The 26,813-nt window shown below is 39.8% G+C and overlaps 2 protein-coding genes across 4 annotated transcripts in view; one reads left to right on the top strand and one right to left on the bottom strand.

The window, feature by feature from the left end:
* ELMOD2 (ELMO domain containing 2) overlaps positions 1–11,768 on the top strand; it is a 29,411-nt gene extending 17,643 nt beyond the window's left edge. For both annotated transcript variants that reach the window (XM_082728474.1, XM_082728475.1), the window contains 3 exons: positions 1,393–1,461; positions 2,396–2,529; positions 8,205–11,768. In XM_082728474.1, the coding sequence (XP_082584600.1) occupies positions 1,393–1,461; positions 2,396–2,529; positions 8,205–8,350 (349 nt within the window). In that variant the 3' untranslated portion in view covers positions 8,351–11,768. The remainder of the gene's footprint in view (positions 1–1,392; positions 1,462–2,395; positions 2,530–8,204) is intronic.
* On the bottom strand, positions 9,778–25,628 carry UCP1 (uncoupling protein 1). 2 transcript variants are annotated; one of them, XR_014311101.1, is made up of 7 exons: positions 25,156–25,628; positions 24,322–24,514; positions 20,440–20,640; positions 20,027–20,128; positions 18,880–19,060; positions 13,424–15,684; positions 9,778–13,389 (listed from the first exon to the last, which is right to left on the bottom strand). XR_014311101.1 is itself a non-coding variant. In XM_082728473.1 (6 exons), exons 1-6 carry the CDS (start codon positions 25,279–25,281, stop codon positions 15,570–15,572), a joined length of 918 nt encoding a protein of 305 aa, XP_082584599.1. In that variant the 5' UTR covers positions 25,282–25,628; the 3' UTR covers positions 9,778–15,569. The 2 variants fall into 2 exon arrangements, 1 of the variants encoding a protein (XP_082584599.1); XM_082728473.1 differs by having other exon boundaries at positions 9,778–15,684.
* Positions 25,629–26,813: the final 1,185 nt, after the last annotated feature.

The raw sequence follows: 26,813 nt of genomic DNA, 5'->3' as shown, positions 1-26,813 counted from the left end.
ACTGAATTGTATTAGTATCATGACAAAAAATGAAAGATAGTTTAGTAAGGGCATCCTTAGAGTCAACCTAGGGATAAAGGAGAAAAATTAGTATATGTAAGGAAAGCATTGCACTAAAACAGGACTTTTTCCTGTCTGGGGAATTACATATCCCTTTGGGAATCTGGTGAAAGTTTTATATATTCTCTTCCCAGGAAATGTACACACAGAAAAATTTATGCAGAATTTAAGGTGGTTCATGGATACCCCTTCATTCATGGAGTTCTAAATTAACAACCTTTTTTTTAATGGGTTGAAAAGTAGTAAAGAAAAATGGAAGTCTATAGTATTAATCTATAGAAGGAAAATGAGAAAACTTGGTTAGAAATTTCTCTGTTGTGTGAAAATTTCAGTGCTTGTGCCTTCTAAAATTTATATGAGCCATAGAAAGCCACTTTTTATTCTACCTTTTTTTAAGATTTTAAAATTTTATTTTATTTATTTATTTGACAGAGAGAGAGAGAGCACAAGTAGGGAAAGCAGCAAGCAGAGGAAGAGAGGGAGAAGCAGGCTCCCCGCTGAGCAGGGAACAGATGTGGGGCTCCACCCCAGGACCCTGGGATCATAACCTGAGCCAAAGGCAGATACTTAACCAACTGAGCCACCCAGGCGCCCCTCTGTTTATTCTACTTCTTACCCTCATACAAACATCCAGTCAGTCATACGTGTGTATGTGCATGAATACCAGTTCGTCATGAGGTGACCCAGGAGGCTGTACAGAAGATTTAGTCCCTCTCTCGAAGAATTCAAAGAAGTTGCATTAGTATAAGACAACAGGATGTATTAGCCTATGAATAGGTAGCTTCATATATTTTTCCATTATACCCGCTAATACTTGAGTTTTATGGCCAGCATTTTAGTTATACCACTGATCAAGGAGGGCTTTTTTAGTACAAAAGAAAGGTTATTGCTTTTCCTCTGTTTGCACAGAAAATGGCATTAAACAGTACAGATTCCAGTTGCAATAGAAAGCGTTACCCTAGGAGAAAGGATGAATGTCCCAACAGGTACACACACACTATTTTATAGAAAATTTAAAATAACAACAACAAAAGAGGACTCTAGATTTTTTTAAAGGTAGGTAGAAAGTCTCTTGTTAAATCATTTCTTTTTCAAATACTTCAAAGCGTTGCCAAGGGCCCCTGTCCTGTACTAACTAGATAGGCCTGATCCCTCAGAATTAAAGGTTGATTCACAAGCATTTCAGAGTCACAGAAGCGATTTGAGATGGAGATTGGGATGATTGTGGCAGTCTGGGGACTATCCTGTTGACATTAGCTTTTTAAATTTCTTCTGGATATCTTTAATTTGAATAACATGTTAATTTTACTATTTTTCTTCAACTTTTTAAAGGTATTTCAGTGAAAATTATACCAGTGAAGCTCACCAGATTCTTTCCCGTTCAAATCATCCAAAATTAGGGTAAGCTGGATACCTCAAAGAAATTGTAAATTCTTGAATTTTAAAATACTGATTAGATTATCTGAATTTGAAAGTATTTCATGGTATTTTTTAAAAGTGAGATTATTTTTATTAATAAGAACTTCATAAAGATGGTACATGATCCATTATTTTTAAGGTGAAATGTGATCGTATACAAATTTTGTATTATTTCAATATATTTTTGTCACAAGATACAGATTGTTAGAAAATGGAGGTAAGGAACTTTCTGAAAGTTTCTTGAGGAATAGATTTGAAAATAGAAATGGGAAATAGCTTTGACGTAGATATAGGAAAATGAGAAATAGCTTTGAAAATTGTAAAGTGAAATGTAGTTGAGGTTCGATTATCAGCTTTATCATAATTATTTTGTTATTATATTCCAGTGATACCTGCCTTTGAAAAAACATAACAATATTACATCATAAAAATAAATACCCTGATAATGGAGGAGAAAATGTCAGATTACCCAGTGTGTTTTAGAAACCAATGAGAGTGTACTCTTTTTAATTTTTTTTTTTAAATTTATTTTCAGTGTAACAGTACTCATTGTTTTTGCACCACACCCAGTGCTCTATGCAATCCGTGCCCTCTCCAATACCCACCACTTGGTTCCCCCAACCTCCCACCCCCACCCCTTCAAAACCCTCAGATTGTTTTTCAGAGTCTTTTTAATTTTTTTTAAGGCTTTAAAAGGTTTTTGGTATTTGTATGACCAAAGTTTCATTATTACTTCTTAGATTATATCCAAAAAACCAAAGGCCTCTAAAAAAATAAAAATCTTTTATCTATTCATAAAATCAATACTGTATTAGAAATGCATCAAAGTAATTTTTCACTAATTTCTTGCATAATTTTAAATTTATATCATGAGCTATTTGGCTAGCTGGTGTAACTGGTAATGTCTCTAACATAGGTACTCTTACGCAATAGTTGGAATCAACCTTACCGAGATGGCTTATAGCTTGCTGAAGAGTGAAGCTTTAAAGTTTCATCTCTACAACTTTGTTCCTGGTATACCGACGATGGAACACTTTCATCAGTTTTATTGTGCGTATTAAAATGAGTCAAAACTAGATATTTCTAGACATATTTCTACTAAATATGTAATTTACGCTTGACATTTTATTTTATTAAGTTCTTAGGGAAATAAGGGGGGGCGCCTTGGGGGCTCAGTCGGTTAAGCGTCTGACCCTTCATTGTAGCTCGGGTCATGATATCAGGGTCGTGAGACTGAGCCCCACGTCGCGTCCATGCTGGGTGGGGAGTCTGCTTAAGATTCTCTCCCCCATCTCCCTCTGTTCCTCCCTGCTCATGTTCTTGCTCTCTCTCAAATAAATAAATCAACTTTAAGAAAAAAGAAAAGAAGGAAATAATGGAAGATGAGTCCCCAAGAATATTTTATCCTCAGTTTCTGTATTTGCTGAATAAAAAAATTCAGAAAGGTCATTTTTTCACATATATGTTAATTTAGGATTTATGCAGTTTTCCTGTAGACATCCATTTTCCAGTCAACTATAAAACGAATTTTTCCTCTTGTAAACTTGTTAGCGAATACTGTTGAGTCAAGAACAATCCATTTGCAGATTATTTTGTTAGTCTTATAAGGAAATCAAATTTAAAGGAACATTCTCTCCCAACCCCCACTTCAAGGCCAGGCTTTCTTGTGTTAGGTTGGGGGTACTTACTAACTGGTTCCTAATGCAGTCATTATTATTACTGTTCCATTAAGTTTTCTTGTGATTTGCACACTAAAGGTTTAATTAAATAAATTGATCTGTGAAGCTATTGCTCAGAAGCAAAGACTTTAAACCTAGCATAGTTTCACATTCTACTTTTCTTGATCTCTTTGTGTCTTTAGAATGCCATTTGCATGTTGGCAGAATGTAGGAAACTAATTGGTTGTAAACGGCTGAATCATAACTTCTTCATCTGCACGTTGAAGGCATCATTCAAGTCTCTCCTTCCCACAGCCTCCTCTGCCTTCACTTAATCCCTTGTCCCAGGTTTGTCAGGTGCTGAGTATCTCTTGCCCTTCTTTACTTTTTCCCATCCCCGCTGTAACTGCTCAGCACGAGGCCTTTTGTTAGTGGGTCACTGTGACAGCTTTTTGAGTCGTCTCTCTGTGATGACCTTCTTCCAGTTCTTCTCCACATTGCAGATAGAATGACTTCAAATGAAAATCAAATCATTTTGCTCCACTGCCTACAATTGTTGAAAAGGTTCCACTACAAGGCCCTTCATAATCCATACCTTGGTAACCTCTCCAGATTCATTCTCTTGCCAGACACCAACGCCCCCCTGTCTGCAATGTGGGCACCTGGCCTTTTAGTTGTGCAAATGTATTACACTCTTTTGACTCTCGACCTCTCGCTTGGCCTGTAACACCCTTTCTGCTTCTTCCATTCTGTCCAGGTGACCCCTGCGCATCTTGGAAATCTCGGTTTAGACATGACCTTCTCTGGGAAGTCTTACCAGAGACTTTGTTCCTTCGGTTATCCATTTCTGCATTATTCTTCTTTCCTTCTCTTTCGGAGTATCCCTGTCAGACTACAGAATTCCATACCTCGCATTCAGGCATTCACGCACTTGGTGCCAGCTGCTGTTCGAGACACTGCAAAGAGAGCAGAAATGAGGCCAAAGACTTAGCAGTTTTAAAGCTTTCATTTTCAAGACCAAAACACTCCCTTCATGCAGCACGCACCTCCAGATACCGCTCCAGTAATTCACCCGTTTTAAGTATACGATTCGCCGAGTTTGGGTCAATTTGCTGAGTTACACAACTAACATCATAATCCAATTTTAGAACATTTTTGTCACCCCACAAGGCCCCTCAGGCCAGTTTACAGTCAATCCCTATTCCTGTGGTTCCCTTTTCTTTCTTTTTTTTTTTTTTTAAGATTTTATTTATTTACTTGAGAGAGAGAGAGCAAGCAAGAGAGCACAAGCAGAGGGAGCAGCAGAAGGAGGAGGAGAAGCAGGCTTACTGCGGAGCAGGGAGCCTGATGTGGGGCTCGATCCCAGGACTCCAGGTCCACGACCTGCTTAACCAACTGAGCCACCCAGGCACCCCTGGTTCCCTTATTTTTAACCCCTGTTGGAAAATATCCGGAGCCCCTGTGGCTTTGGTTAGAGACAGTAAAAGCACACAGGGAATTTAGAAATTTTGTGTGGGATTTCCATGGACTCCTAGAGTCAAGAGGAAAATAGATGTGCTTTGTGGAAACAACTCTTTTCCATCCTTTCCCGCAAGGATTTCAGAGTCTATGTCATGTAAGGCCCTGCTAGCTCGCTTCCTATAATTTTGGTGTCATCTCCTGCAGTTTCTTGATGTTTCATCAACTTAGCCATTACAGTGTCAGGACCTTAGGCAGGTCTTTCTCTGAGACCAATTTACATTATAGACCAATAACCCAGCTCTGAAGCAAGAAATTTCTAGTACTTTATACTTGAGCAGTTTGTTCCAGATCTAAGTAATCATTTGCCGAGGACAGTAATGAAAAGCAGTTTTGGGATGCCTGGGTGGCTAAATTGGTTAAGCTCAGGTCTTGATCTCATGGTCATGCGTTTAAGCCCTGCATTAGGGTCCATGCCCAGTGTAAAACCCACATTTAAAAAAAAAAAAAGCAATCTAAAGGATTTATATGTATAGTAAATAGCTAAAACTTAATAGCCAAAAATACTAAAACAAAAATACCATAAAGTTTAGATAAATGTCTTATTTTTCATACTACCCAGATTATTAATCTCTAAATTTTTTATTGTACATACCTATTAAGTGATGAGAGTAGGGGTAGGGGAGAGCACAGATTCAATTTATACACAAATATGTAATTTCTGTAGATGTACTATTGTTCCGCTGTAAACACAAGCTAAATTTGGAATGAAATAAAGATTAAAAGTATACTTAAAAATAATTACAAGATTACCATTCTCAGTTTATCTTTTAGGAATGAGAAGGAAGTAGCATCCGTCTGCCCAACAAGGCCTTATTCTTCACTTTTCTAACATATCCTAGTTAACAAAATCTATTTTATTTATCAAGAGATTAATCTGAAATACTTTCTTAAATTGGTCTTCTTAGATATTTCAGTTTTGAAATGTCATGGTTCTTAACTGTTAATGTTTGCTTTATTTATGACTGATGTTCTAAAGCAGAATTTACTTTGTTTTCATATTAAGTGATTATGATAGTCTTGCCACACTTTTATGCAGTCACTGTCTTTCCCTGCTCCGTTTATCTGAAATAGGTCACTTCTGGGGCACCTGGGTGGCTCAGTGGGTTAAGCATCTGCCTTTGGCTCAGATCTCATAGTTCTGGGATTGAGTCCCCTATCGGGCTTCTTGCTCAGTGGCGAGTCTGCTTCTCTCTCTGCCTGCTGCTTCCCCTGCTTGTGCTCTTTCCCTCTCCTGTCCAATTAAAAAAAAAAAAGAAATCACTTCTATCCCTTCTTAAAAGTCCTTTGAGAAGAGGAAATGAGATTCTGGTGGAAACAAAGTCTAACTTAGAACATAATAGAGACCACTTGTAAACTATGTGATTTGGACAAGTTACTTAAGGTCTGTGGGCACCTGGCTAGCTCAGTCAGTAGAGCATGCAACTCTTGATCTAAGGGTCGTGAGTTCTAGTCCCACACTGAGCATAGAAATTACTTGGGAAAAATAAAAGTAAAAGCTCTCTGCACACTCCATTTCCTCTTCCGTAAAATGGGGATAAGGTAGTACTGCGTCATAGGATTGCCATGAGAGTACATCTGCACATGAGTACATGGCGAGCACTATGATAACACTTGTTAAATAATATTAAATATATTTGGTTGAATCCAAGTACAGTTTAGGAATGGTTTTAAATTCATGCTTTTTCATTGTAAATATATCTATGCATATTTATTAAGTACCATTAACACTTTGATGGTTTATTTGGCTACTTTTATGAAGATATTGCAAAACAAAAATGTTAAGCCTACTATTTAGAGTGCATATATATATTTTTAACACTTTATTTATTTGAGAGAGAGAGCGTACACAAGCTGGTCGGGGTTGGAGGGGTGGTGCAGATGGATCCAAGGGACAGGCAGACTCCATGCTGAGCACAGAGCCGGATGTGGGGCTAGATCTCACCGCCCTGAGATCATGACCTGAGTCCAAATTAAGAGTCAGATGCTTAAACAATTGAGCCACCCAAGTGCCCCCATATGTTCTTTTTTTAAAAAATGAAGGTGTTGACTAGTTTATTGAGGAAAGCAGAAATAATTCTTAGATTTATAATGAAGTAGACTTCATTATACTTTATGCTTATCTAATGTTTTCATGTACTTTATGCTTTCTAATGTTTTCTCATTACTTTCATATTTGTGTTTCAGGGATCTCTGGAGATAACTTTTTCCTATCTCCAAGGTATTTTTTTGATAGTACTGTATCTCTACATTTGAGGGATTTTATTGACATTTGAGACAAACGGTAGATATACTAAATATTTTATTGAAATTCCAGCTTATTTTGAACATACCAAAATATTCCTTTTTTTAAAATGGTTTTTCCAGGTTTCTAGTAGTTTTTTTTTTTTAAGATTTTATTTATTTGTTAAAGAGAGAGTACAAGCAGGAGGAGCAGAAGGCAGAGTGGAAAACAGACTCCCCGCTGAGCAGAGAGGCTGATAGGGACTCAATCCCAGGACCCTGGGATCATAACCTGAGCCAACGGCATGTGCTTCACCAACTGAGCCACACAGGCATCCCTCTAGTAGTTTATTAATATGATTTCTGATTATTATATCTTTTAAAAAATTTTTTATTTAAATCCAGTTTAGATAACATACAGTGTAAAATTGGTTTCAGGGGTAAAATTTAGTGATTCATCAGTTGCTTCTAACACCCAGTATTCATTACATCAAGTGCCCTCCTTAATGCCCACACCCAATTATCTGATCCTCCCACCCCCATCCCTTCCAGCAGCCCTCATTTTGTTTCCCATAGTTAAGAGTCTCTTATGGTTTGCCTCCCTCTCTGTTTTCATCTTACTTCATTTTTCATTCCCTTCCCTTATGTTCATCTGTCTTGTTTCTCGAATTCCCCATTTGAGTGAAATCATATAGTATTTGTCTTTCTCTGACTTATTTCCCTTAGCATACTACCCTCTAGTTCCATCTGTGTTGTTGCAAATGGAAAGGTTTCATTCTTTTTGAAGGCTATGTAATAGTCCATTACACACACACACACACACACACCATCTCTTCTTTATTCATTCATATGTCAGTGGGTCAGTAGACATCTGGACTCTTTCCATAGTTTGGCTATTGTGGACATCGCTGCTATAAACATCAGGTGCAGATGCCTCTTCGGATCACTATTTTTGTATCCTTTGGATAAATAACTAGTCGTGCAATTGCTGGGTCATAGGGTCTGATTATTATATCTTCATGTGGAATTTAAAGGAGGGTTCTGCACTTTTTTTTTTTAAAGATTTTATTCATTTATTTGACAGAGAGAGATCACAAGTAGGCAGAGAGGCAGGCAAGGGGGAGGGGGAAGCAGGCTCCCCGCTGTGCAGAGAGCCCAATGCAGGGCTCAATCCCAGGACCCTGAGATTATGACCTGAGCTGAAGGCAGAGGCTTTAAAACCCACTGAGCCACCCAGGTGCCCCTGGTTCTGCACATTAAAATAATATGCTTTGTTTGTGATTTCCTTTACTGAGCATTATATTTATATTTTGTTTTTCACTGCAGGTTACCTTGTCTATGAATTTGACAAGTTTTGGTTTGAAGAAAAGCCAGAAAGCATTATGTATTTCAACATGTATAGAGAGAAGTTTCATGAAAAGATTAAAGGACTCTTACTGGATTGTAATGTATCACTAACTTTAAAGATATGATTCCTCCATATTACCTTCTATTTCTACCACATTTTGCACACACAACAGAATTTATATGTTGTAATAGAAATTATCTGATCAATTACACTCGTTATATATAATTTCCTACTAAAATATTTCAGAAATTCTATTTAAGAAAGCTAGTGGACAATCAGTGTATGTTTACAGTCATTTATACACTGTCCTCCAAAGGTACCTTATCCTTCCAAAGATCCCTACTGTAGAGGCCTGCAAACTACAGTTTGGAACTTGGGACTTAGCCCATTTAGTGTAAAAGTATAAATCAGGTATTTGTATTAAATTGGTTGATTAAAATGTGTAAAAACCAGTGTTCATTTTTATGTATTGTTAACTATCAAGTCCATCTCTTTTCAGAGCTCTTTTCAGATTTTTCGTGTCTTAGTTTGGAAACGATTGTTTTTTATTTCCTTTGTCTTGTTTTCTCCCTAGGTTAATTAACAGGAAGAGTAGCTCTTCCAGGCTTTCTTTCTTTCTTTGCATCTCCATCACATTCCTAATGTTGCTTGATTAGTAGCAGAAAGCAGAGCTATGATAGACAAGATAAAGAAACTGGGCCTCTTTTTGGTTTCTCTCATTAGCATAATTGCTAATGAGAGAATGATAGTATTGGTGACTAGCTTTTTTGTTTTTAAATACCATACTTGAAAATATCACAGTGGTATTTTAAAGCTTAAAGGCATTTTCTCATCTTCAGTATTTGCTTTTCAGTCTGTTATAGGAAAGAACTATAGGGTCTTTTATGAGGCTTCTCTGGCTCTGAGTGTTTATGAAAAGAGATATATTTGCTAAGAAAATCTTGACTGTATTCAAAGGACAGTGGCTTACTTTCCATAAAGCTGTCTTTGAACCGAAACAAAAGGAAAACCTAAAGCTTCTTAAAAATATCCGTGAAACATGGTTGGTTTATTTTACTCACTGTTAACTGTTCCTTCTTTTTGCTTTGCCTCCATAGTGTTTCTGGATAATGGCGTACGCATGGGTGTTCTTTGAGTTGATGGTCTGTGGGATTCTAAAGTAGCCTGAGGATGATGACTGTGCATTTCGTATAGCTTTATTCTCCTCAAATCTCAGGAGGACGTCAAGTGCTGTCAAGGATTATATAGTGAGGAAATTCTAACGGGAATAATTTCTTCCTTGTGTGTTTTAGAAATCTGTACTCCTAGCAAAACTAAAAGTTTAAAGATAGGTTTGTCTGATTACTAAGTTCTCAAATCCTACAGAAAGCAACCTGTTAGAGACATCATTTAAACATGATGAGAGTTGGTGGATCTTTTAATGTGAATATCAAGTGTTTCAGGACTGACGCCTGTGGTATAGCAAGACCTGAGACTTGCAGTATTTGTTCCTGTCTGTTGACAGTCCTCTCTCTGTAAACTTGCCAGAGAGAAAAGCGATGAAAAATACCCAAGCGGAAAATAACAGATGCAGTTTTGTATGGCACATACATTGAGAGCACAGCGTTAAAACTATTATTTTCTCAACAGGATAAAACTTTTAAAAATTGGATTCATTTTATTATAGTCATGGTGGTCTAGCATCTCAGTATCACAGGGATTTAAACATAGGCTTCTTGTAGGAGACTTCTCAACCTTGGGATTATCTTTTATTTTGTTATTTTTATGTTTTCGGTGCTTTATTATCCAGCTCTAGAGTTCTAGGAGATGTAGGAAAATCCTGGTAAAGGTCAGGTGCTAACCATTAAAGTTTTAAATGTTTACTCTTAAATGGAAAGCAATTCTGTTAGTTTAATTTCCAAGCTGAAAATACTTACCTTAATATTTTGATCTTTCAATAGCTGAGGTCTTGAACTGATTTAAACCTTTGTCAATATGCTTAATAAAGAATGATCCAACTGTGGAAGGGGAAACTTTTTAAGCAAGTTTTTCCCCTTTTAGGGAGGAAAGTAACTTGAATGTTCTAAAAAGAATGTCATCAGAAAATTTGGCCAATAATATGTTCTTTAAGTCATCTCTGTTTGTACAATATAGATATTGTCCTGTTTTTGCTTAAAATAATCAGTAACCATATCAGAAATTCTGTAGTGAATTGGACTAAAAGCTACCAATAAATTGTAACGTTTGATAGTCTGGAAGCCAAGCTAAGTGTCGCCACTTGTAAATTAGAATGTAATATAGTGACATACATGAAAAGAAAAAACATAATTGTGTCTACCTTCCTACTTTTCCTTGCTTTCGATCTATGTATGTTAGAATTTTATGTAGTCTTAAAATCCATATTTAGAGTCTTACCTGTTTCTATAATAATGAATGAAATACCAAAGTAGTGATAGAATTGAAGTAGCAAGAAAATTATGTTTGCTTTAGCATCAGAAAAGTGAATCAATGTGGAAATGAATTTTTGTATGTGCCAGATCGAAGAGAGTGTGCCAGTGACAAGAATAGTGTAAACACAGTTACACTGGTTGTAGTTCAAATATGTTCTGGAAGACAATCTTTAAGGAAATAGGAGAAATCAGGGGATATCAGTATATCAGTGAACCTAGACCCGCCTCTCTTTGTATATACTTATGGTGGTAGAGTTAGATATAAAATCAGTGTTTTACTGGCACCAGTTAGAAAACAAAATCTTTTTCTTGAAAACGCCCATCCTGTATTTTTTTTTCCTCTCTTAACAACTGTTTGGATTTGTATGTATTTTTCTATCTGAAATTTATGTGTAGTCTTCATTTTTATTCCAGTATTAATAATTGTTTATATTACTGTTTCTCCCCTTAGCATTCAGTGAAATTGAACTTGGTCAAAGATTGCTCAAAGGAGCAGCATTACATGAGTGAAAAGTGGAATACTCATTGCCAGAGCAGGAAGTATTACACACTATCATGGCACAGAAGAGAAGAGGTTTGGCTTGGAGAGCAATAATGGTTATTATCTTCCTTGAAGTAATGTTTGGGGGCCAGCAGCTATTTTCTCAGGATAAATGGTCCACTCAACTTCTCTATGAATAAGTCTGGGGAGGCTTACTTTCCATTTTCACATTTAGGAACCTCTCCACACAGGCAGATTGTTAACGAAGATTAATGGACTTTAAACATCTGAGAGAAATCATGACTGAGCTTGTTTTGTTTTGTTTTGTTTTCTGGCTTCAGCTTTTGACAAGAAAAAAATTAAATGTACTTCAGCTAAGACCCAACTATTATAGGGGAATTCTTTTTTTTTTTCTTCCAATTATAGGGCAGTTCTGTGTTTCTGTTAATGTATTTAAAAAATGAGCAACAGCTTTCCCTGAGGGGAAAAGTGCTGGCTGGCAACTTAAAGAAATAGATTTTTGTCTACTTTGGATAAAACAATTAACTTCTTATGTAAAAGCAATAGTTGAAATGTGATGTTATTTTGTTCGGAATGTTGTGAACAAATTAAAACAAAAGTGTCACAATTGTTATAAGCCTTTCTGTAATCCTTCCGTCTCTTCCCTCCTCCCCATCCCTAATTTAAGTCACTTATTTCCATGAAATAGTGCCTTTCTTATTTAATCCTTGAATCATGTTCCTATAGATTTAGCAGAATATACAGAAAATTTTTATTTTTATGACTTTAACTCATCCACTAACTACCTATTTAAGATGTTATTGGATAACAACAGTTGGTTATAAGACCAGAAAAGAAGCTACCACTCCCATCTCCCATTCTTAGAAAGGATGGGAATAATTCATACTGCACTGTAGTACGTTTTACTTAATCTTGCAGTGTATCTTAGATATATTTTTATATTAATACATAGCTTCCTTATTCTATTTATGTACAGCTGCAGAGCATTCTTCTGTGTGTGTGTGTGTGTGTGTGTGTGTGTCTATCTTATTTTAAGCTAAACAAACATACCACATATGTCCCTGGTTGGATACAGCAAAAGCAGTACTTATTAAAGTTAGTATTAATAATAGCTTTAAATGTATATATTGAAAAAAGAATGGCTGAAAATTAAAGACAAAGTAATCATCTCAAGGAGTTTGGCAAAGAACAAAATAAACCTAAAGAAAATGAAGAAGGAATACTAAAGGCAAAAGCTCAGGTGTGTGGAGTAGAAATATATACCATAGAATCAACAAAAGTAAAAAGCTGTTGCTTGAAAAGACTAGTAATACTGATAAACCATGGTGAGATAAGGAAAAGCAAATAATGATATCAAGAATTAAATATGAAACATCACTATGGATCCTGCAAACCTGAAAATATATTAAGGATCACCTCAAAAATTTGAAACTTTAGATGAAATATAAACATTTCTAGAAAAATATACTTATCAAAACAAAACTGTATAAGAAGAAATAGGGAAGCAGAAAGTCCTAGCACTATTAGTGGATTCAGGAGTTAAAAATCTTCCCATTAAAAAACCTACAGTTTACCTGTACCCCTGACACAAATAATACATTATATGTTAATTAAACAAAAAACACCCACAGTTACACAGTGTTGTTAACAGATTTAAGAATAAAATAATGACAGTTTCACAATCTCTTCTACATAACGAAGGGTAGACACAATGAAACTTCATAGTGTTGGTGACTCAAATCCAACAAGAACAATGAAAAAGAAGAATTATATGCCAGTGTCATTTTAGATGTTGTAATGCTAAATAAAATAGAAACCTACTGAAGTCCAGAAATAAATATATTAAATAATAATGAGCTACATATAGATACGTTGTTTTAATGTGTGATCAATTGCAGCTCAGGTTAATTCCCAAAATAAAATTAATGAAACTTACCACATTAACATTTGAAAACCACATAATCTTAAAAGTTGCAGAAAAAGCATTTGGTAAAAATTCAACATCCATTCATGTTAAAAACTTAACAAATAAGAGATAATTTTATGAATTATATCTATAAAATAAACACTAACCAATATATTTAATGGTAAAACATCAGGATCAGAATTAAGAAAGGATGTTACCACTTGTATCTGTTTTTGCCACAATAACAACACATAACAACCAATCACACAAAAATCTCAGTGGCTACAAAAAAACAAACATTCCCTCCTCACACATGGGTAGGCTAACTTGGTTTGCTAACCTGGTTAGCAAAACTTAAACACAGATCATGTTTTTGGCTTCTGTCATCTCGATGTGATCTACTCATCTGGGACCAGTGGGCTACCTGAGGTATGCTCTTTAATGGTGCAGCAGAAACACAAGAAGTCCAATGGCTCACAGGTATTTCAAGCCTTTGCTCACATCATGTCCACTCACATTCCCTTGGTTGTATAGCGAATCACATGGTCAAGTCCAACATCCATGGAACAGGAACATGTATTCTATTAGGAAGGGCTAAAGAGTGAACATTTGATGAATAATCTAAATTGTCACAGCACATCTAATCAAAATTGTGCTAGAGTTCTGCCTAGTGCCATAAAACTAGTGGATGGAATGAAAGAAAAGTTAGTCATAAATGATCTAAATGTGTACATAGAAAATCCAAGAGAATTGATCCAATATCAAGGGTAGAAGAGGAATTTTTGATCAGTTGTCAAGGGTGGTATTTATGAAGGGTGAGGGACTCTGGCTAAACCTATCCAGTCCGATTCTTGTTAAATTGGGCTCTTAAAGACATGCCTATGGAGTATTTAGTAGAAAAGGGCAGCTCAGAGAAGCCTGACTATAGTTTGATCAAGGGACAGTATCTTGTCACTACAGCCTACTTCCTGACTGCGAAGAAACGAACTTTTATGTTTTCTTCTGTATTTGACAGAAACATGCTACTCCAAGGTTGTGGTTTGTCTTAGTTTGGATTCCTCCAGAATCAGACCTTGAATAAGGATTTGTCATTCATTTGGGCGGTGATCCCAGGAAACACTGGTAAAGGAGTGAGGGGACTGAAGTCATCCCATAAAGGGTTTTGTATTAAGCAAAATAACACTGTGTAACTGGGTTTTGAGTCCTTGGGTGAGGGCGAGGGGACTACAGTATTTATACACAAACTCCCATCAGTTACTGGGCAAGGGCGGCTCCCAGGGGGTGTGTTCTTTCCCGTTCTTCGAGCGTGCCATGCGCAGGCGCACAGGGATGGCTCTGCTGGCCGGAAGATCCTAGACAGATGCGGAAAGGACAACAGGAAGTGAGGCGCGCATGCGCTAGAGTGGTGAGATCAAAGAGGTGAGGGATACTGCAGACCTCTGCTACAAGACCATTTTACAGTTAACAGCAGGGGAAATAAGCACCAGGGAAACCTCATAAGTCAAGGGGGAAAAACACAACAGTAGACAGAATGCGCAGCTGATGAAAACAAATAGAATGACACCTTCCTCCATTCTTCGGTTTTGGCTCAAAACAAGCCTGGGTTTTGTCTTACACTTCTTTTCTAATCTGTTTATTCTTTCCCTATTTCTTCTGCACTCAGTTTGTGGGCATAAGAAAAAGGTTCCTACAGGTGCTAATGATGAATTTAGCTTGGCTGGAAAGATGCCATGAAGATTTGTTTTTATCTCACTAGGAATCCCAGACTATTCTGTCTCACCCAAGGTACCTTCTGCCTCAAAAATTCTGCACTTCAGACACAGATATCATGATTGTAATAACAATATGCCCAAAAGATTATAGTGTCTTAGATTAGAGGTTGTTATAAATGCCATAAAACACAGACTCCCAAAATTAGAAATCTGTGCCAATTACATTCAAAGTAAGTTTATGCTTGTTGATTCTAAAGACCTTCACTTGCTAGAAGTGCACCGCAAATTTTACATTCAGAGATAGACCCTGAATGGCAAACATTCAAAGGTACTGGGAATACTTTACTGAATATATTAACTGACAACTGGGTTAATAAAAGGAAACAGCATTTTCTTGAGAACTGTTCATCATTAAGTATTTATAAACATAAAATGCAGCCGTTTTCCTTTCTTGTGAACTTGAATTATAATGAAAACGTTAAATTTCTTCATATTCAATCGTAAGGCTCCCACCCTCTCAAAACAGCCAATCAAATGAAGTCACTTATTTGCACCTTGCATGAGCCAAGGTGCATGCTGAGAATTTTGCTTTCTCCTTCCTGAGACACTGAGAATAAAAGTCACAGGAAATAAACACCCATTTTTCTTTGAAAAGTCCAAAACTCTTTATCAGAACTCCTTTATCTTTTTAGGGTGAAATAAGGGGAAATAGGTGTTTTGTTTTCGTTTTTGATTTTAGTTATCCGGTCAACAAAGGTTCCCCCTGGTGTGTTACCGCCTTTTCCTGAAGGTGGTTATGTGGCACAGTCCACGGTCCGCCCTGACTTCGTCAGTTCTCGCTTCAGCTGTTCGAAGCACACAAACATGATGACGTTCCAGGATCCGAATCGCAAGAAGGAAGGTACAAATCTAGAAGAGGGCATGTCATCATTCTCTTGAGTTTGTTGGAATTCTTAAAGCTATTATCACACAGTTTCTGCTTCTCATTGCACCACTCTCCTCAAATAAAGACGTTTAAAATGACCTATTCCTCCCCTTTCCAGCGATGCCTAAGATAATGTTTTATGTAGCCGTCTAATACTGCTTCAGAACCACGAAACCCCGAATGATCACATCTATCCAAATACATAAACGGCTTTTCTTCCCACCACACCAAATCTTGTGTCCTTTCTGAAGGGGCATTTTCTGTAACTCTCTTTTTTTGAGGAGCAAGGAAATTCTTGCTATCTTTTGCTCTGCTTTCTGAATGGGAGGTAGGAATCTGTTGAAAGAGGAAGAGAAGAAAGCTAAGAAAAATCAATGAGTAAGTGGACCATTTTCTAAAGTGAAGAAATTAGTGCTATCCCAATCTTGGCAATTCTTGGCCTTAGACCGTTAAGGACTTCAAGGACCATCAAGGTACTTTTCTTCTTTTTGGGGGGTGGGGGGAAGGTTTGGGTGGTTTGTTTTCTGTTTTTTGTGTGTGTGTTTTTTTTTTTTTATGCTATCAAACCATGCAGACCAAATGATTGATTTTGAATGCCTGTTTGCAGCAATAAGACATTCAGAGAGAAAAAGAGTCATCAGTTAACTCTGTTTTGGATAGATTTTTTAAAAGAGATCTGGCCTATAAAAATCATGCCCCAAAGGTTTTGGTTACCTTAAGGTCTCAATACATTTCTCCTGACTCCTGGATTTGTGTGTGTGTGTGTGTGTGTGTGTGTGTGTGTTTTAATTGTGGTACATTGTTCATTAGTTTACCATTTTAACCATTTTAAGTGTATATAATTCAGTAGCATTAAGTGCATTCACATTGGGAGCAACCATCACCACTACCCCTCTCCAGAACCTTCTGATCATCTCTAACTGAAACTGTACCTATGAAACAATAATTCCCAGGCACCTGGGTGGCTCAGTCAGTTAAGCATCTGTCTTCAGCTCAGGTCATGATCTCAGGGTCCTGGGATCAAGCCCCGTGTCAGGCTCCCTGCTCAGTAGGGGAGCCCAATTCTCCCTCTCCCTCTGCCCCTCCCCCAGCCCCACTCATGCTCCCATGCTCTCTCTAATAAATGAATAAAACCTAAAAAACAAAAAAAAATAATAATGCCCTACCCCCCCACCTCCCCTCAGCCTCTGGTAATCACCATTCCACCTCTGTCTGTATGAATCTGACTACTCTAGTTACCTCACATAAGTGAAATCATACAATATATGTCCTGTGTCTTGCCCATTTTATTCAGCATAATGTTTTCAGGGTTCATCCTTGCTGCAGCATATATCCCCAAAAGGTTTCAAGTTTGAAAAAATGAAAGTATTGTTAAATGGTTAATGGTCAATAACTGAGATATCCATTCTGAATTAATTTTATAATATAACTCATTTGTATTCATATACCATTAGTGCTAATTATGGTGATTTGAAAAGCTTGTGTATAATGTGTATGGTACATTTATGCTTATTTCATAAAGTTTGAGGCACTGCCTTACAATTTTAAAGGGTTATAGAAATGGCTATATTATCACCAGTTTAATCCTTACAGAGTGCATCCATACAGTAGCTCATACTGTACTTTCTCAGGAAGGTAGTAGTCAATGTAATACTACTTAACAGGAAAAGTGGCCTACTATGCAATACTGGTTTCAAGGTGAGCATAATAATTATTCAAACCACATCATTTTCTGCATGACTTTGCTAGGTCAGTGGCAATGATTTTTCTCTAGTTTGACTTTAATACAATAAAAAAATCTGAGTCCATCAAATTAAAACAGTGAAAATTTCAGCAATCACACTACTGGATATTTACCCAAAGAATCCAAGAACACTAAATCAAAGGGATACGTATACCCCTATGTTTATAGCAGCATTATTTACAAGATCTGTTGGGGGATGTATGGAGGTGTGGAATCGCTATATTGGACACCTGAAACTAATACAGCTCTAACTGGAATTCCCAAGATATGGAAACAGCCCACATGTCTACTGATTGATGAAAGATGGAGCTTGAGAGGAAAACACTATATGAAATAAGTCAGAGAAGACAAATACCATATAATTTGACTCATAGGTGGAATTTAAAAAACAAGCAAGGGGTGGAGCACCTGTGTGGCTCAATGGGTTAAAGCCTCTGCCTTCGGCTCAGGTCATGATCTCAGGGTCCTGGGATCAAGCCCCACATCGGGCTCTCTGCTCAGCAGGGAGCCTGCTCCCCCCCCCCCTCTGCCTGCCTCTCTGCCTACTTGTGATCTCTCTCTGTAAAATAAATAATAAAATCTTAAAAAAAAAAAAAGAGTATTTGGCCTTTAAAAAACAAGCAAGGGGTAACGATGAGAGAGAGAGAGAGAGATCAAGAAACATACTCTTAACTATAGAGAATAAACTGATGGCTACCAGAGCAGAGGTAGGCAAGAGGGGTGGATTAAATGGCTGATGTGGATTAAGGAGGGCGCTTGTGGTGAGTGTTGGGGGATGTATGGAAGTGTGGAATCGCTATATTGGACACCTGAAACTAATACAGCTCTAACTGGAATTAATTAACTGGAATTAAAATTTTAAAAATTTTAAAAACTTAAGAAATTCTCTCTTTTTTAAGATTTTATTTATTTATTTGACAGAGAGAGAGATCACAAGTAGGCAGAGAGGGAGGCAGAAAGAGAGGGGGAAGCAGGCTCCCCGCCAAGCAGAGAGCCCAATGCGGGGCTCAGTCGCAGGACCCTGAGATCATGACCTGAGCTGAAGGCAGAGGCTTAACCCACTGAGCCACCCAGGCGGCTCTAAAAAATTATTTTAATAGCAAAAATCACATCTTGTTTTTGTGTAGCCCTCTATTATGCTTTCCCTTCACTTTATAGTTCTCTAGTCCTGATCACGCAAAATCCTGTCCAATTCCCAATAGGCTGGGACCAAGAGAGAGGTCACTGAATTTAAATGAGCCTCTGATCAAGGCTGAGAACATTTTAATATCATAGCTTTCTGGCCCAGAGTAACTGGTGATAGTTATGGCAAGGAAAAATAAACACTAAACATACGGCATAGACTAATGCTGGTCGACTGTTTAGAAGAGACAGCTTCCCAAAGCATACAGATAGCCTGAACACAGCATTACAGACAGAGAAGACCATATCCTACCCTTTGAAAAAAGCCAGCGGTCCTTCCTTGGTGAACATTGTCATGGCGCAGTTGGGCACACTTGTGTACTGGCCTGGTGGAGAATTAATGAATCGGGTTTTTACCACATCCACTGGCGAGCACAAGGCCGTTGTGCAAAATCCGGCGATAAGGGCTGACACACAGTGGCAGGGTAAGTCATCTAAAAGAGATCAATGAAACAAATCAGCAGCACACTTTTGGAAGAAGCTTCTAGTTTTTAGTTATCTATCATATCCTCGGAAACCCGATGATATCAGAAGACCAATGTGGATGTCTCATCAATGAATAAAGTATCTCAAGGAAGCTTTCACTTACCCTTACCAAAAAAGATGACAAAGAGTACGTGGCACAGGGGATTGTTAGTGTTCTAGGAAAATATCCTGTGAGTCTGCTCTGTGCCCTTAGGGTATCACATAATGCCCGAGACATAGGCACCTAATACTTCTTTGGTTGAATTAAAGTCATTGTCCAGGGAGAATTTCAATGTCTCTAGAACCTGTTAGACTGTCTTAGGAACCTATCCAATGGCACTACTTTTGGATGAAAACACTGATGGGCTCCTTACCTAACCAGCTCATCTGGATAGAGTGTGGGATGTTATGCTATATAAAGAATAAGATGCTAGGGACGCCTGGGTGGCTCAGTTGGTTAAGCAGCTGCCTTCGGCTCAGGTCATGATCCCAGTGTCCTGGGATTGAGTCCCACATCGGGCTCCTTGCTCAGCAGGGAGCCTGCTTCTCCCTCTGCCTCTGCCTACCATTCTGTCTGCCTGTGCTCGCTCTCTCCCCCTCTCTCTCTCTCTGATAAATAAATAAAATCTTAAAAAAAAAAAAAGAATAAGATGCTAACCAAAGTCCCATATACTAGTATTACATGAGTATGATGCTGATGTAAGAATACTGTTACACTTTCTTTTTGTTGCAGAAAAAAAATTGGTTGCAGCAAACTTCTAAAAGTTAGTGTTTTGGGGTTTTGGTTTGTTTTTTCTTTTGTTCTGTAGTGTTCAAAATTACTTAGTTTTTTCAACTGTTACGATTAAAGGATTCACTACAACATCCCTGGAGAATCTCCAGGATGAAACTGTAAATGTGTAGACCCACAGGTTATGTATCTAAGAGGAATTTACCTGCCAGGAGTTTGTTTTTCACAAGGCCTTCCTTCATTAGGTCATATGTAACCAGCTCTGTACAATTAATGATGACATTTCTTGTCAGATTGAGAGTAGTTCCTAGAAAAAAGAAAATGTGTAACAGCTTCATTATACGGTAAGGTGCTGACAGGATATAGGTGTTCTTTTTAATTTATTTTTATTTATTTATTTCAGAGAGAGCTAGAGTGAGAGCACACAAGTTGGGGGGAGGGGAAGTGGGAGAGGGAGAGGGACAAGCAGACTCCTCGCTGAGGAGGGAGACCAATGACAGGACTCTATTCCAATCATGACCTGAGACGAAGGCAGATGCTTAACCGACTGGGCCACCACGGCACCCCCTAAGATATATGTGTTTTAATAATGATCAGATTCACCTTGAAGTCAATTACCTTTCCAAAGGCCCATCAGGCCTTCTGTTGTCGCTATGACTCTGTAAGCATTGTAAGTCCCGGTGTAGCGAGGTTTGAGACCATGCAGATGGCTCTGTGCTTGAAGTCTAACCTTCACGACCTCTGTGGGTTGCCCGATGAATACTGCCACCCCTCCAGTCGTCAGACCAGCTGAGATCTTGCTTCCTAAACTAGGTGTTGCTATCCAGAGAGAAAAGATACTTATCAAGCAAAAAAGAAAAGAAAAGAAAAAAGACCCAGAGGGCAACTCTATGTCTTTTTTAATTTTAGTAGTTACTATTACTGTATCTCTCTATATCTTTTCTATTTCCTTAATGCTTGTACATGCTGTGATCATGTACTGAGTATGGGCTAAATCACTTTAGGCCTAGAAACTTTGAAGTTGACTAGAGTTAGAAAATAAATAAAGACTTTCAAGGACAAAGAAAATGCAATGCCTATTTAAACCGTGCTTAGTTCTCTTCTATATTTAGCTCTCTTTTCCAGTATTTTCCAACTGGGAGCAGGTACCAGTCACCAATGATGCTTAGCCTTCCTCTTGTCAGTGTAATGTTCAGGGTCTTAGGAAAATCCCAAGTGAACAAACGGCTCCCATATGGGATGTCGGTGGTATTAGGCTACAACAGATTACAAAGGAAACAAAAATAAAAAGAAAGAAGTGAAGAAAGTGATTTTTGACCTGAAAATTTTAAAAATTAGCTTACGTTACTCAAGATAGATATTCTTTAATAAACTATAAGTAGTCTTGGATCCATTAAAGTATGGCTCAAGAACATGTACTCATCAAGGACTTTCTCAGTCTGTCTGTTTCCTAATTTGTAAAATAGAGATAATATCTATCTCATACCAGTTATCGTGAGTTAAAATAATATCAGTATAGCATATAACATACTGTCCTGCATGTAGAAAGTACATAAGTTTTTTCATAACCATATGATTGTACTCTCTTCTCCTCATGTTTGTCCAGCAGCTGAGCATACAATAGATAACCATCTTTTAATGGGCAAGATCTGACGATTACAATCCCCTTCCCTTGGGGCCACATTCATAATCTTATCTTGTGACACTCATCCTGTCCACCAGTCCCCTTCTCATTTCCCTGTCAAGCCCTTTGAAATAGAGGCTATATTTTCTGTCTTTACTTCCCATGGCCCTTCTTAGAGTTCCTCCTCAGTCCTCTACGAGCCAGTTTCCATCTCTACTACTCGGCCTCCGATGTTTTGGCAAAGGAAAACCATGGGTTCCTTTTGTTAGTCACATCTATCATGTTTCAGTCCCTTCCATGCTAGATCTCTCTGCTCTGTTTGACCCTACTGATGGTTCCACCTGTAACTCTCTGGAGTCTAGCTCAGACATTTCTCCTAAGCTCATGTGTTGACTGGATGTTACTTGTTTATACATCTTCAAGTGTCAACCTTCCCTAAGGTTTACCTTCCCCCAAGACAGCTTTCATGTTCCTGCCCTCCATGAATGGAACCTTTCGCCAAGACCTCAGAGGCCATCTCCAGCGCAGGCTTTCCCTCATCCTTACTGCCAGCTGCCTACCAAGTTCAGTCAGCTACACTTCCTGAATCTTTTTGATCTCTAGTCTCCTTCCCTATTGCCATTGTTGTAGCCTAACCCAGTTTGTTTCTTACTTTCTAACTTACCCCCTTCTGGCCCTTTTTCTATAAATCCTCTAGATATTGCTGCCAAAGTGATCTTTCAAAAATATAAATGGTTTGTGACACTTTCCTGCTTAACATTTTTCAATGATTTCCCATCACTGTAAGGACAAAATCTGAACTTCTTAGCATGGTCTGCAAGGTTCCTTGTGATCTGACTCCTTCCTGCCTGGGCTTCGCCTCTCCCTCCTTGCCAACAAGTCCTCCCTCTCTGCCCTGTGTGCTCTTGCCACTCCTCTCTGAGCCTCTGTACATGACCTTCACTCTCTTGGAAGGTCTTTCCTCACCACTTTACCTTATTAGGCTTATCGGTCCTTCAAGATTCGATTCAGACGTCAGTTCTTCAGGAAAATCTGGCCCAAACATGCCCCGAGGCTCGGTAAAATATTCCTCTTCCATGTGCCCAACATCCTGCCATTACTTCTAAATGCTCTAAAGAGCATGTGTCATAGTACATAGCCATCTACCAACCTACTCAAAGCTCACAGGTCTTGCCTAGACAGAAATCTATAATCCATGCATCGAACACGGTTTGGGGCACATGGCACCTCAATAAAGCTAACAAAATGCATGGAATTGGCATAACAGAGAATCCTGCTAAGATAGGTCCTATTAATTTAGTATCGAAGTACTCACCAATTGGGCAGGACAATCAACTGTGAAGGAAACTACCAGAATGGGCAGCTTTCCATCTTTTGTGATTCCTCTCTTGTTACACGTACAAACAGGACAATGCAGTATTGATCTCAAAGCATCTAGACTTTACTTTGAAACTGTATAGAGTAGACTCATTCCTTGTTTGTATGACTAATATTTATAACTTGTTCCATAAAGTTATGTAATCCTAAAGTGACTTTTTTTTTTTTTAAAGAAAAACAGACTGCCACCACCAGTGCCTCATTTGGATGTGTCTGGAGTCTCGGAATCTTGACTACACTACATACTCCTACTAATGGACCTTGAGAGCTTGTTTGGAAGTTTCTAGCAGGGGAATGCAGCTACTCCTATATCCTTGACTCAAGAATGGTCTTCCTTTATTGGGGAAGGTCATCCTCTTTGATCAAGGGTGCAGCTTTGGGAGGGACACACACAGAGCAGTGAGGAAGGAAAGGGACACCCGTCTAGCCAGCCGGATCAATGGGGTGACAGATGTCACAGCCCGATCGCCCTCGCATCCATCCTAAAGTTACTTGAAGCAGAAATGATGAACTTTGCCCATGTTGTCCCTTAACATATTCATTTTTGTCTACTCCATAAGAAAGTGACTCTGATACATGCTAGCTGGGTGATCTTGATGTTACTTAACTTTTCTGATCCTCAGTTTCCCTACCTGACTGTGGGGATAACACTTTGTATCTCACAACTCTGTTGGATTAAATGATTCCCAGAATCACATGCAGGGGGCAGGGCAGTGAAGTGGTTGAGAGACAAGTTAGCTGCCAGACTCCCTGGGTTTGAACTGGTGCTCTGCCCCTTTCCAACTATGTGACCTTGGGCAAGTTCTAAAACTTCTCCGTGCCTCAGTTTCCCTTCTTATTAAAGGATACAAATAATAGTATATTTCCAGCAGTGATGTATCTGAGGCACTTAGAATAGAGTCCAGCTCATAGTGTGGCCTCAAATAAATGCTGACTAAACTGACAGGAATTCTTGGAGAGCAATGAGGGACTCCTTTCCCTGTCCTCTCAGCTCTCCTCATGAGGTCTGGTTTTCTGCCCTTCAAACCAAGGTTTTCAAATCTGTGCCTGCCAAAAATTTCCAGGAAGCTTGTGAAAACATCCATCCCCTGGTCCCAACCTGAGCAGTTCAGATTCAGGGAGCAGGGAACAGGGCAGTCCTCAGCACTTGGATTTTCAACACGCTCCTCAGATGTTGTTGTGAGACTTCACCGTTTGGGGAACCTCGAGTTACCCCTTACTCTCCAGCCCATCTGTCTTCTCCAGGTGGATATCCAAATTATGCCCCAAATTTCCATGACCGATCAGGTGATTTTTATAAGTATAAATCGGCATCTGAAAAACTGATTTTGCACATTTCCTTTTCTTTCTACGAACAGTGAGTATCAAGCTAATATTGGATGTCTGCTTGCCAGTTCGTTATGAAGACCACTACCCCGCATGTAACATTTGCTTGAACAGAGCTGGGCCCAGGGCATGTCTCTGGCTGTCTGCCCCGCCCAAGGATGCTCATTGCTTACTTTCTTTTCCCGCGCTGAAGAACTCCTGGACAGTGTCGTAGAGGCCGATCCGAAGAGAAGCAAAGCTTATTTGTCTCTGGAGACCAGCAGGCAGCCCACTATAGAGTTTCACTGGCCCTTCTGTTTTTGCCAGAGTGGTGATTGTTCCCAGGACACCTTTATACCTGATGGAGGTCTGGCATTCACCTTGGATCTGGAAATGAGAAAGGTACAGGTCAGAGGGAAGTGAAAATTGAGTGAGGAGGTCCTAACTGGTGAGGAAAAAACAAAGACTGGCAACAGGCTGTCCTCTGTGGAGAAACCTGCAGCCAAGATTTTTCCCCCTGTTTTCCTGCTCCCAGTTCCCTTTCCCTTCTCAGTAACATCTCCTCTAGATATCTCTATATCTCTCTAGGTACATATATGGAGAGAGGTTAGCTATAATGCCCATTTTGAACATTCCCACCCTCCCTGTACAAATCCTCCAGAACCCCCAAGCGGCCGATGGGAAGATGCCCCCACCAAAGTAAGGAAGCCAAAGAACTTGACATGGAGACTTGGGAAAGGCCGACAGTCTTAGCTCTTAGAACACATAGTGCGCCCTAACTCTGGGGGCTCTGGCAGTGGTCGTGGTCAACCGATCTTCTGGGGTTTCTTGTGGTTCTTCAGTTAATCTCAGGTAAGTTCCAGTTCCCCACCCTAACGCATCCAGTTCCGTGACAAGCCCACACTTTCAAGGCGGCCACCGGCCCCACCTGCGGAGTGGTTAAACCAAAGCCATTCCCAAAAGGGCGTACAGAATAGGTGTCCCCCCTCTGCCCTGAGACACCTCCCCAGACTCATCTCACTCGCTACCTGGAGCCGGACTTTGACGGTGTCCAGCGGGAACGTGATGGCATCCGCCACACAGGCAGCCACGCCAGCGGAGAAGATCTTGACCGTCATCGTCGGGGGCACGTCCAAGGTTGTGGGGCCCACCATCTTCGCTCAAATTGTGGAGCGACGAGCGGGCGCAAGGACTGATGGACTCGGGCCGCCACAAGGTGGAATTTCCCGGACAGCAAACCGGCTTCTGACTTGACTTCGGGGGAGGGGGTGCGCGGGCAGCGGCTACACTAGAGCTGAGCCGGGCCGCGCCTCCCGCTTTCGCGCCCTAGTGCCAGGAGGACCCAGGACGCGCAGGCTGGCTGCGCCCGTGCGCCCTGCCCGCGCCGGGTGGCTTATATAGCTGGCCGCTCCCTGGCTGCGGCTCCTCGGGTCTCCGCGGACCCGGGCCTGGGAGCTGTCCGGGGCGTGCCAGGTCCCTCCCACGTGCCTGGTCCCTCCCACGTGCAACCTTGCGGCGCGCCTGGGGAGCCGCTCCCAGCGCGAGAGCCTTCGCGGCGCACTTGACCGTCTGCGCCCGGCGTGTCCGAGGGAGGGCGCACCGCAGCAGCCGCCCACCGCCACCCCGAGCCTGGCTGCGTGCCCTTGGCTGGGGCAGCCTGACAAGAGCGGTCTCTGGGGATCCTGGTAAAAGGTCCTGCCGAGCTGGAGCTCTCCCAAGCGAGAATGGTGCGCCCCTTTTATTCCTCTGACTCCCCTGGAACCTTGCAGGCATCTTCTCAGCTTCCTTTTCTCTCCTATTAACTTTCTGCTTTCCAACCACCAAATCCAGACCCGGAGAATTCCCAGGCAGAAACCAAGAACACTCAGAACTTTTAAAAGACATAAAGCGTTTCGTTTGAACACTTTTTGTAAGAGGAAATCGAATGAGATCATTGACATACTAGAAAGCAAATAGTAAATTGCTAAAGTGCTCTAAAATGTGAGCTATAACTTGCTCCTTTTCTTTTTTTTCCTTCCCTTCCCTTCTCTTCTTTTCCCTATTCTTCCCTTCCCTTCCCCTCCTTTTCTTAGAAGAGTGTGTTGGAAAAGACATTGGCAGGTTCCTTCGCAGCAGATGTAGCTCTTAGGCTTCCCTTCAGTGGGAAGTCATCTTTACTCCCACTTTTTGCTTCCTTCTGGGTAAAATGTGTATCCACAGACATCCCCAGGTGTGAAATCTACTGCTAACTTACCTATATTGATAAATTAAATATTGCCAAGTGTGTTTGTTGTGGAAGGAGGAGCTTTTCTGTCCTTGTGCAAAGATTTATTGTGAGCATTCATTTATTCTTTTGGTTGAAGAGCAGGGAAAATGAGGCTCAACCCCCCTAGAGAATAATTTCCAAATACTCTGTGAGAACAGGTTGTAGGTACTGTGCAGCCATTTCTAGGGGATGCTGGAGGTATGTCGAGGAAGTCAACTGTAAAGGTAGGATGGGCTCTGGAGAAACAGAGAAGAGAAGACGACAGTGGGTTTTCTCCTCTGCAAACACCTGTTGAAATAAAGAGCAATTGAGGCAAGTAAGTGGTATGTATACAGGCAGAGACGTGGGGAAAGCAGGGCGAATATATGGGAATGTGATCTGTTGGCCTGCCTGAGACACTGGATGATGGGGAAGGAGAGAGGATAAGAAGTTGGTAAAAGA

This window comes from Mustela nivalis (assembly GCF_964662115.1).
Source record: "Mustela nivalis genome assembly, chromosome: 4".
Taxonomy (NCBI): domain Eukaryota; kingdom Metazoa; phylum Chordata; class Mammalia; order Carnivora; family Mustelidae; genus Mustela; species Mustela nivalis.
The sequence above is the reverse complement of the archived record's forward strand: the minus strand, read 5'-3'. Positions and strand labels throughout refer to the sequence as shown.